The sequence below is a fragment of the Centrocercus urophasianus genome, unplaced genomic scaffold (genome assembly GCF_019232065.1).
Source record: "Centrocercus urophasianus isolate 14NV4802_14NV808 unplaced genomic scaffold, USGS_Curo_1.0 seq_32, whole genome shotgun sequence".
Classification (NCBI taxonomy): Eukaryota; Metazoa; Chordata; class Aves; order Galliformes; family Phasianidae; genus Centrocercus; species Centrocercus urophasianus.
Window position 1 is genome coordinate 8,657,554 of NW_024884889.1, and position 18,149 is coordinate 8,675,702.

The 18,149-nt window shown below is 36.6% G+C and overlaps 1 protein-coding gene across 9 annotated transcripts in view; it reads right to left on the reverse strand.

Moving 5' to 3' along the window:
* The window catches only part of GRIA2 (glutamate ionotropic receptor AMPA type subunit 2), an 85,269-nt gene that overhangs the window by 20,032 nt on the left and 47,088 nt on the right, over window positions 1-18,149 (reverse strand). For 8 of the 9 annotated variants that reach the window (XM_042829749.1, XM_042829744.1, XM_042829752.1 and 5 more), the window contains exons 6-11: window positions 16,256-16,417; window positions 5,324-5,491; window positions 4,942-5,046; window positions 4,142-4,252; window positions 2,815-3,021; window positions 1,951-2,321 (exon numbers count right to left, since the gene is read on the reverse strand). In XM_042829749.1, the coding sequence (XP_042685683.1) occupies window positions 1,951-2,321; window positions 2,815-3,021; window positions 4,142-4,252; window positions 4,942-5,046; window positions 5,324-5,491; window positions 16,256-16,417 (1,124 nt within the window). The remainder of the gene's footprint in view (window positions 1-1,950; window positions 2,322-2,814; window positions 3,022-4,141; window positions 4,253-4,941; window positions 5,047-5,323; window positions 5,492-16,255; window positions 16,418-18,149) is intronic. The other variant, XM_042829746.1, reaches the window with a different exon arrangement.

Sequence of the window (18,149 nt, forward strand, 5' to 3'; positions counted from 1 at the left end):
ACGTAATGATTCTAGAATTGAAAGATTAAATTCCATGATAAATATCTATTTGCAGGGTAAAAATCTATGACTGTGTACTTACTGTTTATTTTATCTTATCTTATACTGTACTGATAACATCCACTGTAAAGGATAATTCATCACATTCAAAAGCCAGGATCTGTCAGCAAAGAACTGTTACTGACCTTGTAAAACAAGGATAAGATCAGTCCAGAAATTATACTCCCACATTACATTTTTGTAAGTAAAATTTTTAGGGTGGTCATTTGTATTCAAAATTTTCCCATCTGTCTGTTCCAGTTAAACAAAGCTTTCATTTTTTAATGTGTATTTTTGAAGAATTCTGAATTTGACAATGATGTGGTAGCCTGAACTCACACGTGTGTAAACACCCCATATGTCAGATCAGTAACGTCTAGTCTTAATGTCAGAACAAAAATTATTGAGGTGTATGCAGCCCTTTCATGTTTTTACAATAAACAGATATACAAACTAAACACCTTTCTGAAAACAGTTAGCAATGAAATAAGGTGTTCTTGAACACTTCAGTGGCACTAAATCAGCCATGTCAATCTCCTTATTAACTTCAGATTCATGCATCTTTATGATGGCCACTTACCATATTGTCACATCATCTTTACAACGTTATCAAACTTTGCACAACTGTTAGGCTGTAATAGCCAGGAGCATTGAAAAAAAAAAATGTCATTTTACTATGGTCATGATTCAGTAGCAATAATTATATAGCTAACAACTAAACTTGTGAAGTATATAATCAATATAAAAACCCAAAGAACTGAAATTAAGACAGCTTCTCATGACCCGAAGTTGTTCTCTCTTCATTGTCTCATCTCTTGCACACAATTCTTGCCATGCTGCATGACAAATCCATCACATCTTTCATCACAAAGGCTGCTATATTTCTCTGAATAAGTTAAATAAAACTGCTAAATATCTCACACAGAAAGTGCTCTGTTATTTCTGCAGAATTTGAAAATCTGCTGTTATCTTTGGGGATATAAAACATGCTCCATTTGGGTGATTTTAATTGCAAAACAATCACTGGACTGCCTAAAATTTGACCTATTCCATCTTAATTGAGGACACTCAGAAGAAAGCTAACTTGCTTACTATAGTTAGGAAGATGTGATTTAATTTCCTAAAATCCAGTTGCCCTACTTCACTTCTTACTACAGTTCCTTCAAGCAGCAAGTAGTATTTATCTACCTACTCATCACTGCTGAATCAAGGCTAGAACCACTTAAGCACAAGGGAAACAGAATATTTAATGAGCTGCAAAGGAATTAGCTTAAGTGCTTCACTGTTGTTCCTAATAGGGTAGGTGAAAATCCATGAGGAATAAAGCATTTATAAACTAGACTTTCAAATTCATTTTAGCAATTTCCTTTGTGACTTTCCCAAAACTAGGCCACAGAAAAGCAGCAATGTTTTGCAACTGTTCAGAGCAAACTAGAGCAACCACGGGATTTCGATTTCAGTTCAAAGCTCTCCTATGGAAAAACAGTTAATAACTGCTGTGACATGTAGTGAGTTTTAGGGGTAAAGTGCTGGCTGTGTAGTTCATGGCTGACATTCTACCCTTCTTTCCCATTACAGTTGCTGTGAACCAAATGCACTGCCAACTGTAAAATGGGAATATGCAGCAAAAACACGGTACCCCTCCAAGAAGGCATGGAATGATTTGAACCTTATGCATTTTCCAGTCTCTCCATGGTACATATAACTTCACTTGGCAAACGTACGGCTGACATTAAGACAGTTCTGAACACCACCTCGTGTCAGAAAACGGCCTTTATTTCAAGGACTTCTGTGTTTTTTGAGGAAAAAGAAACACAATAATGCATTTCTTTCAAGTGAAAATATATGTACCATGAACCTCCGCTGGCTGAGACCAAAAATGCACAAAGTTGAAAAAGGCGAGTAACCAACCTTGGCGAAATATCGCATCCTTGCTGCATAAAGGCACCCAGGGAAAACCAGAGACTATTAAATATCCCAAACTCATTAGTTGATTCATTAGTCTGTGTCTCTCTTCCATCTTCAAATTCCTCTGTGTGCCACTCGTACGGACTAAATCTGCTGACCAGGAATAAAACTACACTGACCCCAATGTAGGCAAAAACAATGCACATCCAGATTTCATATGCTAATGGATCAAGAAATGAAAACACTCCTGGCTTGGACTTCTGAGGTTTCTTGATCATTATTGATATCCCCAGGCTCATAAAGGGCTTTGAGAAGTCAATCACCTCTTCTCTCACCAATGTTATAGTTAATGGAGCAATTGCAATATCAGCTTTCTGCAAAGGAAAAAAAAAAAAAAAAAAGAAAGAAAATAATAGCTAATATAATGATCATAGTTTAGTTTCCATTGATTTCATAAATGAAAACAGGACAGCAGACATGGCTAACAATCTTTTCCCTGAAAATGTCATATTGAAAATTTCAGAAACACATGCAACCAACCATATGGTTGACATATTCTGAGCTTCCCAATTTATGAGAATATGCCCTTTTAAAAGTATATGACATTTAAAAGTGTTAGGAAGGCCTTTTGCCTCGTAAGGAGGGTGAAATACGTACTCATTTCCCTCCCAACTTCATTTACATTTAAAATCCAATTCTGTGCCTTACTTTTTTTTAATTATTATTATTATTTTTTTATTCTAAGACAAGTTACTAATTCTTTATCAGAGGAACCACATAATTTTCCTCTACTTCATGAAGAGAACTAAGCCAAATCCCACAAATCCCAGCATTTTTAAATTGTTTTATTATAATAGATATTCTTACCCCATAAACAAGCTCTCCAACCATCCCATTCCATATTTTCGTGTCTGCATCCCTGGCCCCATACTTGCCATCCCCAACAATTGTGAGCTTGTATTTGAATCCACAGTGCTTAGCAATTTCTGTAGCTAGGTCCACGCAATAGCCCTCGTATCGATCATTTCCTTCAAGCATTTCATGATTTTTCTTCATCATAACATATGGGGACTCCTGCACAGAAAGAACTTGCTTTAGCTACAATGTAAAGGTTGTGCATTTCCTAGATTAGCAGATTTTCCTTTTACAAGCAAAAAAAAAGACAGTAATAGCATGTATGATTCAGGTGCCATTATGTCAGCCGTACATGATTAATGTGATGCATTCTGTAAAAGGTTTAAATGCTACATTCTTCACAGTCATATACAAATAACAATACTTACAGGTATAGAGATCCCAGCAGTATGTTAATAATGACCATGAACGTTAACAGGAGTTACGCTTTCAGAGAAGAGAGAATCTAAGTTCCAAAATCTGTTTCTTTCTCTCTTACAGTTTGGATAGAAGAAGGCAAAGGCATTTAGTTGCTTTTGTTGTTGTCTTAATAAAATGAAATTATTTCCTATTTCACGGCTATGTTCCTTCCTTGAAACACACTTCTGGCTCTTCAGGCTAGAATTAATATTGAGTTTTTACACAGAAAAAGATATATATCTACAGATGTGCAGTAGTTCTATCATCAGCAAAACTATGGGTGGTTTATACGTTACGTTAAAAGCAATACACCTCCTCTCTGCTCAACTGTTATCCAAACATTCTTGCATCCACTGGCATTACATTAGCCTGTGACTTAACCAAATTGATAAAGAAACTTTGCAATACAAAAACGTTGCTGTGTAACAACATATAACATTACTTTCCAAACAATTACAATATAACTTTATTTTTTATCTCATACTTTACCGGTCCATACTAGCTAAGATTCTGAAGTGCAAAAATGAGTCTCCTTCCTGTCTGGTAACATTCATTTCCTAATAAGCAATCGATTAATAATTACTATTGTGGCTACATCATTTAAAGCTCCCTTTTTCAGAAGCAGGTATTTCATTCCTGATTTCTGGACTAGAAGAAATAACTTTCTAGGATTTTCTCTTCCCAGTCAATGACAATCTGTCTTCTACAGAAGAAAACAGCATACCAAATTGCATTTCCTTTGTTTCTGGATTTTATTAATGTATCATAATGAGTGACATACCACAACCTCAAAAAATAAACAGGAAATGAACTAATATTAACAGGAGAAACAAATCACTGCAGAATACACTATCTTCTGACAAAATATGAGGTTCATTACCAAAATAGTGGTGACAATAATAGTCTTATTCTCTAGTCCCGAAGATTCATTTCCGAGAGGGCCATCAAGGGGATTCACAACCATTTTGTCCACTTCACTCCAATATCCAATCTAAAGAGAGTTTTTAGGATGCACAGACACTAGTGAATATGAACTTCCACAGAAAAATTCATTATTACCATGCCCAAGATTTATGCTCACAGAGAACTATTTTAGTTATGGATTTATCAGCATAAATATTTCTATTTACAGTTACTATAGCAAATATTAACAAGAACGAGCTAATGATATTAGCTCACATTATTCTGGTTGAAGTATACCATTTTCATCAAGAACCTTTAGAAGCAATGTCATCTGCTGTGAGATTGATTTGTTATCAAATACTCCAGATTAGGAAGACACGATAAAATGGCTTCTCCCAAAGGATTTCGAATTGCAGCAGAAAGATAATCACATTTAAACAAACATTACTGAAAAGCAGTATTCTGTATTTGTCATTCAGATGTATATCTCCCCAATTACTGGCTCACATGCAGTATTTCAGATCAGAAAGTAAGAAGTTTAACCCACAAAGCCGAAAGGAAAATACTGTCATATAGTACTTACCAGAAATAAAAACTCTATTTGTTAGAAAGAATAGGTGCTTTTACTCTGCTCTGCAAGACCAACATAGAATATATCTCTGAATACACATTATCACAAGTCATGCTTTAACTCATCTGCAGTGTTTCATTACCTACCTTAACCCTCTGTTTAGTGTGATAAAACCTTTAAAGACACTGTAAGACAACTCAAATTACCTTCCGAGGGCCAGTACTTTTGAGTTCCATGACGTTTATCGTAAAATTGATTCTCTTTCCATTCTGATCAAACTTTATATTCCCTGTCAGACCTTCCACCTGAACCTATATAGACGAAGACGAAAGTGAATTCAATTATGTTCCTTTTAAGAAAAATGAATTTTGTTTCCACAAATAATTATTGATTTATCACAAACATTCAGTTTAGACACTTTCTGTACCCAATGTAACTTAGCAAAGGAACAAATTCCTGATGCGGAGTTAATTTCCTCATTATTCTCAACAAGATCCAGGCAGGTTAGAAGACTACAAAGCTCTTTTCAAGCATTTATAGAAGACTTCATACATGCACTCATCTCAGCATTCATTCTAGGGATGCTACCTGTTTCAATGCCCTTTCTATTTCTACACCATGACCCCAGGGTACAGCTGGATTTGCAAGACAATCTCCAGCATTTCCTCTTCTGGAGATCTCAATCCTCTGTTTACGCAAATTACGGAAAGCTTCTGTCATCACTTGCACAGCATCATAGGTCAGAGCAGATGTATACTGAAAAGGAGTGAAAATATTTCATTAAAAAACAGCTTCAACCTCAGTATAACTTCTAGCATTCTCCATCCATTTGACACGGGAATACATTAAAAATACAGATGACAGTACGCCGTCCTTTTGTTTTGAGGTCACTGCCATCTGAGGGGCACCTGCACTGATTAACGTACAGTGCTCTCCATAAGAGTGTTGGAAAGATAATGCTGATAAGCCTGAACTGAAAATTTACAGCTCTTTTCATGGCGTGAATTCCATTCATTTCTCATCACAAATGTGTAACACTTCGGTGTCCAGATATGGCTGAAGTTCACAGAGATGAAAAGGGGAAAAAATAACATCCACTATTTAACCTGAGTATGCCTTTAGAAATAAGAATTTTTTTTACTCTTGTTACACTCTTCATTGGAGGTGCATTTATATACAGAACTCATGATATATGTCATCCTACATATAGACTCACAAAACCAAAGTATATTGGTATATACATGTGTTTAAATTATTGTTACAGACAAAGGATCAGGAGAGAAGCTGTTTGCTGGTAGGCAATATCTAGGCAACCCTTTGAAAAAAATACATTATGGGCTGTGGTGACTGGAGGAAGACATGGCAATTCTCAAAGAATGACAGGCAAGGAAGAGCCCCACGTTCCTAATCTGACAGATACAAGGAGCTTTATACCTTAAAACTTTTGAGGTATCACAGAAGAATCTCGCCATCATACCTATCAGCAGCTGGGGCTAAACAGTCAAAGGTAGTTATCTGCAGGTACTGGAAAACTCTGCATTGTAACTAACTGAACAAAAATCACATGTGCACACACACAGAGGACTTAGGTAGACGGATTTTATGAGTCCAGAACATTACCGAACATTACAGTTATTCCAAATTTAACACCCATTTTTGGAAATACAGGACAGAATATAAGAGCTTACAGCCTTATGAATGAATGCAATGATCCCTATGAAGGCTATTAGATGCTGAAAATACATAAACTCTAAAGCAGTGAGAAATGATGTATTGCCTCTTTGCTTCAATGGCTCAGACTTTAATGAGAATTTTAATTAGCTAGCTCAAGCCATGCAGAAGGCTGTTGTAATTCTAACCAAAGCAGTGCTCTGAATTGAGGTCATTTTTGTATGCAACCACCAGACCTTGGAGAGGAAGAAAAGAAAGGTGGAACTCTTTTTCGGATGCATAAACTTACTGGATGATTAATGTGAATATTCTCAAGAAGGTTCTCACAGCGGTTGGTATGAAAATATTTAAAAGGATCAGAACAACAGGAAAATAAAGTAAAAGACCGGCTGGAATTGACATTATTTTCTACCACTGGAGTTGCAGTGATGAAATGAGAACACGCATTTATAGATGAGAAGGTAACAGAGAGAAGAAAAGATACTGAAACATTTTCATGGGGACTCGATAGCAAGGCTGTTTCAAAAGTAGCTTTTTCATTATAGAAATAGAAATACATATAGAAATACACTATTGCAGTCTGAGAAAAGCTTAGCATACAGCACTGTCACAAACCACCGATACATTGAGTGGCAGAGGAAATACAGCCTTGAAATTGAGAAGCTGCAATGGCATCTCAGTTATGTTTCTTTTGATAACTGGGATTTTTTAATCCTTTACCTCAGCAATATAATCCTAGTGTTATATAATTAGAGGCCTGAACATCCACAACTCAGTCACATATTCACTTTGTGCAGGGCTTTGCCTATTGATTCACATCTATTTCTGCGTACAACCACATATGAAATTCACATGTGCTTTAGGTTAAATCATGTTTAATCTAGGAATCTCAATATATTTTCCAAACACTTCACACCCTCACGCTGTAGGGGATGTCACAAAAGCAAACATCCCATTCATGATTTCTTGCACCAGCTCCTAATAACCTTCATGGAGGTTATTACATTTATTCATTAAGGTGTAGATAGTTTTTAACACTGCCAAACTGAAACCTCATGACCAAATAAGAGACCTCGTGACCATAAGCAGGAGGTAACGTACAGATAACATTTGCTCAAGCAAATAGAGGAGTGTGCTCGTGTGCCTGTAAGTGTAAAGACAATCGTCATGAGTCAACAGATGCATTAGCACTGTCTTGATTCACTTCGTCATATAAGAGATTCATTCAGGTTCAAATCTGCATCATTAAAACCAAAGGGAGCAAGACCTGGAATATTATTCTCTAGAAGTGGAACGGGCTCTTACAGACTACTACTTTCACAGTACTCTAAAACTAACTTCATTTCACTTACTTCCAATTTTAGATGATAAACTGGGTAAAATTTAATAGAAAATACTATTGATACTATTACACAGCTCCTGCAGAACTGCCTGTAATTATTAAAGCCTTGCAAAGAATAAGCAAGAAGGTGCCCTACATTATCATAATTCTGGAGCTATGATATTAAGGTGATAATATAAACTTGAATGCTCTGAAGTGCTCAAGGATTTGTTGTCACTTTCTATGAAGCATGGACTGCATCGTGACTCTTGCCTACGGATTCCATTAATTCCTTTTGCAGTGACTTCTGCAACTATTAGAGGAGCCCAGGGTAAACAGCTCAGATACAGATGCCTATGCTGTAGACACAGTAAAACAGATGAAAACCACCCATGGGGACTACAAACTAGCAGTTCAGTCCAAAAGTAACAGAACAGTGAGAAAGAAACAAGTAGAGACTGAGCCAGAGACCACTGCACAACACACCAGGGAGACCTCAGCTAGAATGGCTCATACAGCTGAAACAGCGTTCAGAAAGGCTGAATTCAGATTAAACAGGTATAGAAGAGGGCTCTTCACCCTACATCACCAATAGAGCTAAAGAAAAATACGATCAGAAAGCAGATGTGAGTATTTTCCTCAGCTGGAGGTAAGATTCAAAGAGGTAATAAAGGAAGCACTCCTTGTTGCAAGTGTAAGTGGAGAAAAGCAGATGATCAGTATTTTTCTTTATATTTAAACAATTTTAGCACACTCAAATATAAGCATAATATAAATCAAAGCAACATATACAATAAAGACTCAAAAGTGTGTCTCTGTATTTTGTGGGTATACAAAAGGCTGCCTTACTGCTCTGCACCAGCCTTTTTTTTTCCAATGATTCGCTGAACAATTTATCACCTTGTTTGCAATATTTCAGTAAAGTACAGAGGCTAATTTGAACACATTAAGTTGTCACAGACATTTTCTTCCTTTAATAAGCACATGGATCTTGCAGGAAAAAAAAAAAAAAAAACAAATTAACACCAATTACTTGCTTATGAGTCCATGGTGCTTGGCAGAAATAATAAAAACAATTATTTGAATTTGAACCTGCAGAATTTATTTATGAAAAGCATTACTTCTAATTCATCCTACTGTTTGTGGAAACTAACCACCCTGACGAAGTAATTGTAAAATCTCATCTGTTCATGTAATTTTACCTCCAACCTTAAGACGAAAGCGGCTGCAAAAGACCAATGCAACTGCTATTGATAATTACCTTTAAACAACAAGAATGCAGTCTTTTTACTCATAGATGTATGATTCCATAAAACTCTTTTTTTTCCTTCAAATACAACCATAGAATCACAGACTGGTTTTGGTAGGAAAGGACCTTAAAGGCCACTCAGTCCCACCCCCCTGCCATGGGCAAGCAAGCATCCAGCCTTGCCTTGAACATCTCCAGGGATGGGATGTCCACAGCTTCTCTGGGCAAACTACTTTGGTGCCTCACCACCCCCTGAGAAAAAAAGTTTAATATCTAATCTGAATCCCCTTCCCTTTTAGCTCAAAACCATTCCAGTGTCCTATTTACTATCTGCCCGCGTGAAAAATCAGATTTGAAATGGCTTGAAAGACCTATTATGAATGCTGAAGTGCAAGTACAATAAATTGGAAAATTCAAACTGGCTGCTGCAAACTAAACTAATATGCATATGTAAGAGGCTTCAAATAAGATCAAGAATGAAGCTACGTTGTGTCTTCCTAAAAATGAATCTGAGTGTTCAGAAGCATCTTTAACTAAAGTGCTATTTAGGTCTGTGGGTATTTAAAGGCATTTTGTAAGAGGAAGTCAGGATGCAACAGAACACAATCACCTTCCTAGTCTACAGAAGAATCCTTTTAAAAGCTAAGAACAAATACTAGTGTATTACCTTTTTGTCCACTTTCCATTTACAGCAATGACCTTTTTTTGCCACTCTCAACATAAGAGCAGCTTACCAACCCGTGCTGCCCTTTTTCTTCACTGCTTTGCCCTAGAAACACCCTGGAACCTCTTTCAGTTCATATGTTCCGGCACAAGGCACTTCCACTTCAAAAATTAATAATTAAGGTAGTGATAAATCATTAAGTATGTGACTAAAAGAAGATAGACATTTTTAAATGTAAACTGCTACTTATTAAAATATTTACTGAAATATAGTTTTCAACCATTGTTCTTTTATTGATTAAAACAGCCATTCAAGCATTATCATCTACGACAAATACCCCTGGAGAACTCAGCTTTCATCCAAGAAAGATCCTGAGATGATTATAAAAATGTATCCCACATTACTTTCCAGAAGAAGAAACTCTGGTTGGTGTAATTAATTAAAATTATTTTAATAATTATCATTAGAGATTAGATATTTGCTATCAGCCACTTTATAATACCATGTGAATAGTAAGAATCCAACACTTCCAGCAGGCTCTTCAGCTATGCTATTTTTACTCATAGCCAGTCGAAAGTCCTACACAGATCCAAGGGAATACATGCTAGTAATTATCTCAGAAATTTAACAATACTGCTGTAGCAATGAGCCTAAATTGAAATTTCAAATTCCTTGGATTAATTGGATTTAAATTTTAGACTACTACATAAAGTACGTAAGTACATGTAGTACTACTACTACATACTACATACTAGCCTACTACATAAGGCCACACTAAATCTTTGAGCTTGGTTTTAATGCACTTTGAATCATCATAAATGGAGGGCTATACAAGGCACGGGGACACGGTGCTACGATTTACCCTGCACAAGTTCACTTACCATAAATAAATAAATCAACACACTGCACTGTTCTAAAACTGCCCAGAACATCTAATTTGAATACTAATAAGTCTTTACCAAAAAAAAAAGTGCAAACCCTGCCTACCTACGTGATCAAGTCTCACCTACCCCAGCCAGCAAATACCCCAAGTATTTGCCTACTTTCTCTAGGGAAAAGACTGTCTCTTGTAAGCCTTTTCCTTTGAATTACTTTGAAGCAAATCAAATATGCCAATCTTACCTTACTTAGGTCATTGATTTAACCAAGAAGTAGCAACTTCCACTGAATAATAAACAGTTCATGTTTGCTACTCCGCCACCCTAGATTCTAGCTGATAATACACACAGCTGCCCAAGTATGTAACTGAGATGCTGGCTGAAAAAAGTGAGCTACAATCCTCAGAAGACTTGCAAGCACTTTTCCTTTGGCACAGTTCAGCCACTCATGCCTGTAGGACTGAAGGATCTGTGTCAGAAGTTCTTTCTCAGGGTCTGAGACAAACCTGCAGGTGATACCTTACACAACCCACAGCTTTCATCCTTTGAGTTCTCTTCAAAAAATAGAATGAGCAATTACTTATACAAAGGAGTCTTAAGTTATTAAAAAGAAGCATATCATTTCACAATGAAACTTCCTGCACCCTTGTTCTTCACATATATTTTTATAAGTAGACAAGACTGGATATCGGTATTCAGAACTGCAGTAAAATCAGGTAGCTAGAGCTGCTAGATGCGTATTTTTATCTCCAGCAATCAGGAAACCAGAACACAAAGACAGAAAAATACAGGCAGAAAAGCCCCACAAATGCAAGACTACAGTTTTACAGAGCCAAAAAACAAGCAGTTCATCTCCTGGTTAAGTTACGCAATATTATTGAAATGGATTCATTTTAATCATTATAAATTTTTAAGATCCACATTGAATTGCTTGAATTTTGGCATTGTCAATCACATTTCTCTATTAAAAATGTATGTGATGCAACAGAAGACCTTACAACTTTTACTGAGTGCCAGGTGTTATAAAATCATTTTAACATGCCACAATCACAATGAGCATTCTCTAAAACGAAGGCACTGTTTAATTCACAAACTGCACACTTGTGCTGAGTAGTATCTAGATTGCTTCCTGAGTTTGCAGCCTGAAAAAGTTTTTGCTGTCCTCTAAATGCTACTTATTTCTGCAAGCTTTCATATCTGTCTGCATGTTCTGTGCATTCCTTTCTTGAGGTATACCAGCACCTGAGGAGTTGAACCAAAAGCTATGCATTACTCCCTGCTCATTCTTCCTGACTTACCAGTTTCAGATCAGCAGTTTCCTACTTTTGCAATTTTGCCATGAACAGCACACTGTTCTGTACCATAAACAGGCATTTTAGATTCTATAAACACATTAGCTCTGATAAAAAATATATCTCATAATAGTTCTAGAATACTAGATTGCTGTTTAAAGAAAAGAAATTGAAAACGTGGAACTACTAAAGTCAAAAAATCAGAAGAAAGAATAACTTATGATTTTGCTCTTAGCTACACATTGATTGTACGTGGGAAAGGGATTACACACCTTAAAAAGCAATCTAACACATTCTGAACATCTGAAACATAATGTACCAGCATGATGCAGTTTAAGGCAGTGAAAATAACTTCAGTGGCCATTGGATTGTTGCCATCTTCCAATACAGTGGTGTTCTCTATAAGCCTGAGCTACTTTAGTTTTTCAACTGGGCAGCCACAAATTCTTTTCTGTGTGCGGGCTCCATTGTGTTTATGCCAGTAGAGAATAAATACTTCTTGCATTTACCAAGCTTTCAGTTGTCTTATGAAAGCTCACGACCAGGTAGAATGACTTTGTACTCTGCATGTCTCACTAATGTTCAAAAGATATGAACTCCACCTGAAATTATACCAAAGGCTGCCCCTCACTGTAAGTGTTAATAGGAAGTCGAAGCATTTGGATGTGTATGGATACATCATCTTAGGCATACCCTGACATTAAAGCTCTGAAAATCCTGTATGTATTTAAACTCACACACAAAAAGAAAAAAGCAGCAAAACAGGACTTCAATTTCTGTCTTGCTGCTCTGTGGACTGTTTCAAAATTTGCACATTACTGGCTCTTTAAAGAACTGCATGCAGAGACTTGACAGCACCTTCAGTTAAAACAGATTTATTCTAAATTTAATTTGAGGTACCCTGAGCATATCAGCTTTCCTTTAGAAAGATGAGAAGTCCTTTTGAAAAAAGCCAGCAAAACAGTAGTTTCGAGTATCTTTCTGAATCTTTTTATTTTGTGCATTTATCAATACAGGCATAGCACAGTAACAAGTCTTCTGTCACCTGTGCATTAAAAGTGGAATAATATTTCAATTAATATTTTATAAACCATAAAGGAATATTTTTTGAATTTGATCCAGGTCCTCTTTTCAGCATCTGTGGTATTAGAGTTCTACAAACTACTCTTCTGGAAAAGTGACTGTACTGGGGCTGTGTTCCACTGGGTGACACTTCATAATGCAAAATGAACATAGGAAACCAAAAGAAAATTGCAATGCTATTGCCTGCAACAAAACATTCGCAATATCAAGGTTAACATTAACCTCTGACACTGGGAATTTGGAACTGGAAAATCTTCAAGGTTCCTTCCACTCCAAACCATTCTATGATTCTATAGTTACCAGCCAGAGGCATTCAAGCTTCTTTGAGTTATATATCAGTAACACAAAAATCCTATAAACCAAGCTGTTTCACACAGATTTTGCTGTCATGGCTTTAGAACTCTAGAATCCATTGGAACTGGTAGCATAAGCTTATTTATGAACAGTGGCAGTTTGGATTACTGCCTCAAAATCAGAAGAGAGAAAGGTTATTCATTGAGATCATGGAATGGACCAAAAGGATGTTACTTTACCTCAACTACTTGGACATTTATGTAGTACACCAAGAAGCACAGGATAACTCACATGACTAGAATACTAATAAAAAGGAATGGCTTGTTCGAGGAGAGACAAGGAACACAGCTCCACAGGAATAGATGTAAAATCCTGTATTTTATAGGAATGATTAAATGCACAGACTTCGGATGAGACTGTCTAAACTGGCAGCAGTACAGAAAAGCAATGCAGCACAAGCTCTGGATGTCAGTATGCATTTCATGACAAATGTAGTTGAACTGTGCCATGATGGTGGTAAAAAGAGTATCACAAAAAGAAGCACTGAAAAGAATGGCTCTGAGCCACACAAAGCCATGAACAGTGCAGCACTCGGCTGAGGAGCAGAACCCAGCCTGGAATTTCAAAAAAGATGAGTCCCAACTAGAAAGATTCTAGAGCAAGATGAGCAAAAGGATCTGAGGGCAGAAAATTCAAGGGAAGAGGGATTATTTAGTTCAGCAGGAAGGACAAATACAGCAGCCATCTTCAAATATAGAAGGAGAGTGTGCTCATACATAAGTAGCAGACAGCAGTAAGGGATCTGGAGACAAAGCCTAGCTTAGGTTAGACAAAAAAAGCAAAAAGCTGGTCTGTGTTTGCTCTTAAATTGAACATCTGGGAAAGCTGTGAAATCACTATCCATCAGGAATTACACAGGTGTATTCGATTCAGCCTTCAGGCAAGGAGGATGGACTGGATGACTGCTTGAAGGCCTTTCTTGCCCTGTTTCTGCTGTGGCCATCATTCTCCTCTGCCTCTAGGTCCCTTAGGATGGCAATGAAATATGACATCTCTGTGCCTCACACATAATCGAAGGGAACCTGACAAGTCACATCTGTACAAGGGCAAAAGATAGAAACCTATGCTAAGAAACACAGCAACTGATACAACCAATCTCTCCAAGCACTGCAGCAAACATCTACTCCCTCCTCCTCCCCAATACTCCTCTCACTTATAAATGATCAGATAATTTAATATAACTTCTATCCAAATAGCAGTGCAATCCCATATATTCCTTGTGGAGATACTATGCAAACAAAGATAAAAAATCAGATCGGGCATTTTAATTTAATTTAAAATGTGCTCTGAAACATGGAGTTTATGAAAATCTTTTCATTTATTTTTCCTATCCATAAAAAAGCGAACTCCAAAACTAGATGATATTCCAAATATTCTCTTTTATGGCCTTCAATTTCTAATATAATCAAAAAGAACCAAGAAGGAAGATGTAAAGATAGTAACTGTGATAAAATGACAAATGTATGTTGTAACAAATCACTGCAACTATTTTTTTGACTTATGCCTTTCACTGTGATTACTTCCAGATTAAGATTCTGCAACATTAGCAAAGGTAGGTAGATTTCATCCCTTGAAAACCAGAGACACACAAAAAGAATTTTACTAATCATCCACAGTCAGTTCATCCCTTGTCTTTTGCCTGAATGACAGAAACACATATTACACAAATATAAAAAGAATGCATCTAGAATCACAGAATTGCTCAGGTTGGAAAAGACCTTAAAGATCATTGACTCCAACCACAACCTGACCATCCTACCCAACTCTAACAGCCCTTTGCTAAATCATGTCCCTGAGCACCACATCCAAATGGTTCTTAAACACATCCAGGGATGGGGACTCAACTGCCTTCTTGGGGAGCCCATCCCAGTGCTTAACAGCCCTTTCTGTAAAGAAGTGTTTCCTCATATTCAACCTAAACTTACCCTGGTGCGACCTGAGGCCATTTCTTGAGGCCATTTTCATCTAAAGGCATGACACGGGCCCTAGCTTCTTCTGTCAAACAGTACATGAAAAATTTACTTGTTCTCTCAAAGAACAAAAGATTAAATACAAAAATAACCACAGAAAAAATATAGCTTCAAAATACGTTTTCAAAATACGGTATTAAAAAAAAAAAAAGAACCCATAAGCTATCTATCTATCTACATATATATAATAAACATTAAGGTTGGGCACTTTAAGGGATTTCTGTTTCAGGAATTTGCAGCATGTTCCATTTCTTGCAGAAGGTTTTTATTCACCTCATTACCAGTCAAGAAAATACTTCATACTGAACCTATAAAAACTTACGCTTAGAACATTTGCCATTTCTTTCTTTTGTGGTGATACACTTGAGAATCACTTAAATACACTTAAATCATTTTTAATAAAATTTATGATTGCATTAAATTTCCAAAGCAATAATTGATCTCTGTAACTGCTAGAAAAGACAAGATTATCCCAGTTTTATGCAGAGGGACAGCTGAGGCAAGGAAGTTTACCTTTTTGCACAACGTCACATCTTGAGTCACTCAGACCTGGAATAGACCACAGTTCTGTACCTCAGGCACACTGTTTAATTTTGTAAGTTTTTGTAGGATTTAGTCACCTGTCCCAGAGCAACTGGTTTATCATTTCTTTGGTAGGACAGGAAGTGTTAGATCTGTGCTTCCTGAGAACATGTGTATGACTACATATGCGCCCCTCTAGAACATTTTAAAACTAGGAGAAAGAGACAAATCAAAAAGAAGTCAGCTGCTACTTAATATATCACATCAAAATATTCCTAACAAGTTGTCAGGCAAAGATTTACAGTTATACAAGAAAAACTGATGCTGTCTTTAACATTCTTTGACAGTGCAGTATCTCTGCTGAACCAGCACAATTATAGAGAATGCTAAAAGTACCCCAGAGAAAACATTAAGATTGGCACAGCTGATTTTGTCAGCTTTTCTCTCTTGTCTTTCTCATCCAATCCCATTGCTTCCTGTTCATCCTGTCACAGTTAAAACAAATGCAAGACGTACCTTTATTGTACTAGTGTGTGCACCAGGATATTCTTTTTCCTCTAACGTTGACCAACGTTGTATAAATTTTGACACCAAAGGATCGTCGTAGTCAACTATCTGAAATCCTGAGACATTAGCTCCTCCAAACTGAATTTTGGATAAATCCCCATCAGTAAATCCCTGGGCACAGAAAACATCATGTCTGTTATTCCAGTAGTTCTGGCAGATCTCTCAGTTGCCTTATACACATAAAAGCATCACCATATGACGTCTATTGCAAATGTGTATGCCAAATGTTTTCTTCAAACAGGATCCAAGTCAAAATCCTGGGCTGCCAGCCAACAATGCCTCTTGCTGCTCAGTAGTCTTATACTTCCATAGAAGAAGTGCTACCTTTGCCATCATAACTTCCTTAGAACAAAAACAACTGTTAATTTCAATGGGACTACTTAGATTACAAAGTCAGTAACAGATAGGAGAGAAAATTTTAGCCTGGCTGGTTGTTTTTTTTTAAATATATAAAATGAAAGTGGGTTACACTAAAACAGTTCATTTATGCAAATTAAATGAGGGATGTCTAATCCTGTCCATCAGTATAAAGACAATATAATCAAAGACTACTAAAGTTTTCTTTCTGATAGAACACTTTTTGAAATCACCATCATATATATATGGTACATATGTGAAATTTACCTTTACAAACACACAGTAAGCGAATATGGTAATAGATAGCAAAAAATATAATGATTCAATGTGCTTAAAATCTTATAGGCTTGAAAATCTTACTGTAGCAAGCCAAGCAATGGCTAAAATAGCAAGCAGTCAACGTAATGAAATACACCAGGCAACTTTCCAAAACGCTTATTGCCTTTGAGACTAAAAATATTTATACAACATATGCAGCACAAACACAGGGAATTTTCAAATTCTGTATGACTTTTTGCTTTTCTTGTGAACATGCAATACCTTAACTTCTTTCTTCTAAAAAAATCAGTTAACAAATACAAATATGGATCCACATTGTTATACTTTTAAAGAGACCTTGAACTCTCAAAGCCTTCCTTCTTATATAGCAACATAGGTAACTTTTCAGAATACTCTTGTCCAAAGGGAAGAGGACTTTTGATTAAAGGCTAGGAGGAAATATGGGCTATATATGAAGTGTAATTAGGCACGCTACAGTAATTCTGTGTTCTCAACTCCCTCTAAAATTACTATGAAAAAGAGTGTAAATCAGAGCAATTTAGGGGCTTTGCTGAAATTTTTGTTAGTCAAACCGTATCAAGCTCCAGGAATAAAGACAATAAATAAACTATATAAAAGCATTCTCACCATACAACCCTCAAAGCTCTTTTGTGGAGCAGAGCAGTGGACATTCAAGCCCACAGACTTTGCTTTATCCATTGCAGAAAAAACGTATCAGATTCTCTAGCTGAAGTCCATAAGTACTGTTGACTTTGATGTCAGTAAAATGGCCACTCATCTTTAAGAATTTCAAAAAACAACCTTGACAATTCTGAGAGTTTCCTGAACCTTCTCTTCCCCCTTAGGAACAGTATTAGCTGTACTGCCTGATTGTTCAAGGAGATATTCTATCAAACTGATTGCCACGCCAACCTGAGTAATGAGGATGTGTGAAGGTGAGATTCAGTAGTCCAGCAGAATCAAAGCTGAGAGCTCTGATTTTTAAAAACTAAAGCAGTGAGAGAAGAAACAAGAGCTATCTGGATGAATGCATCAGACCATGGTCTGGAAAGCTGTTTTTCTGATTTTCCTACCTACACTGACTTTCCTACAGTATGCAGAAAAATGGACAAACCTCTACTGGAGTTGCTGAGCATACTTCAATACCATTGACAGGAATTTAACAGGAAGCATTTAAGCTCTGAAAAGACTCAGCCAATAAAACAAA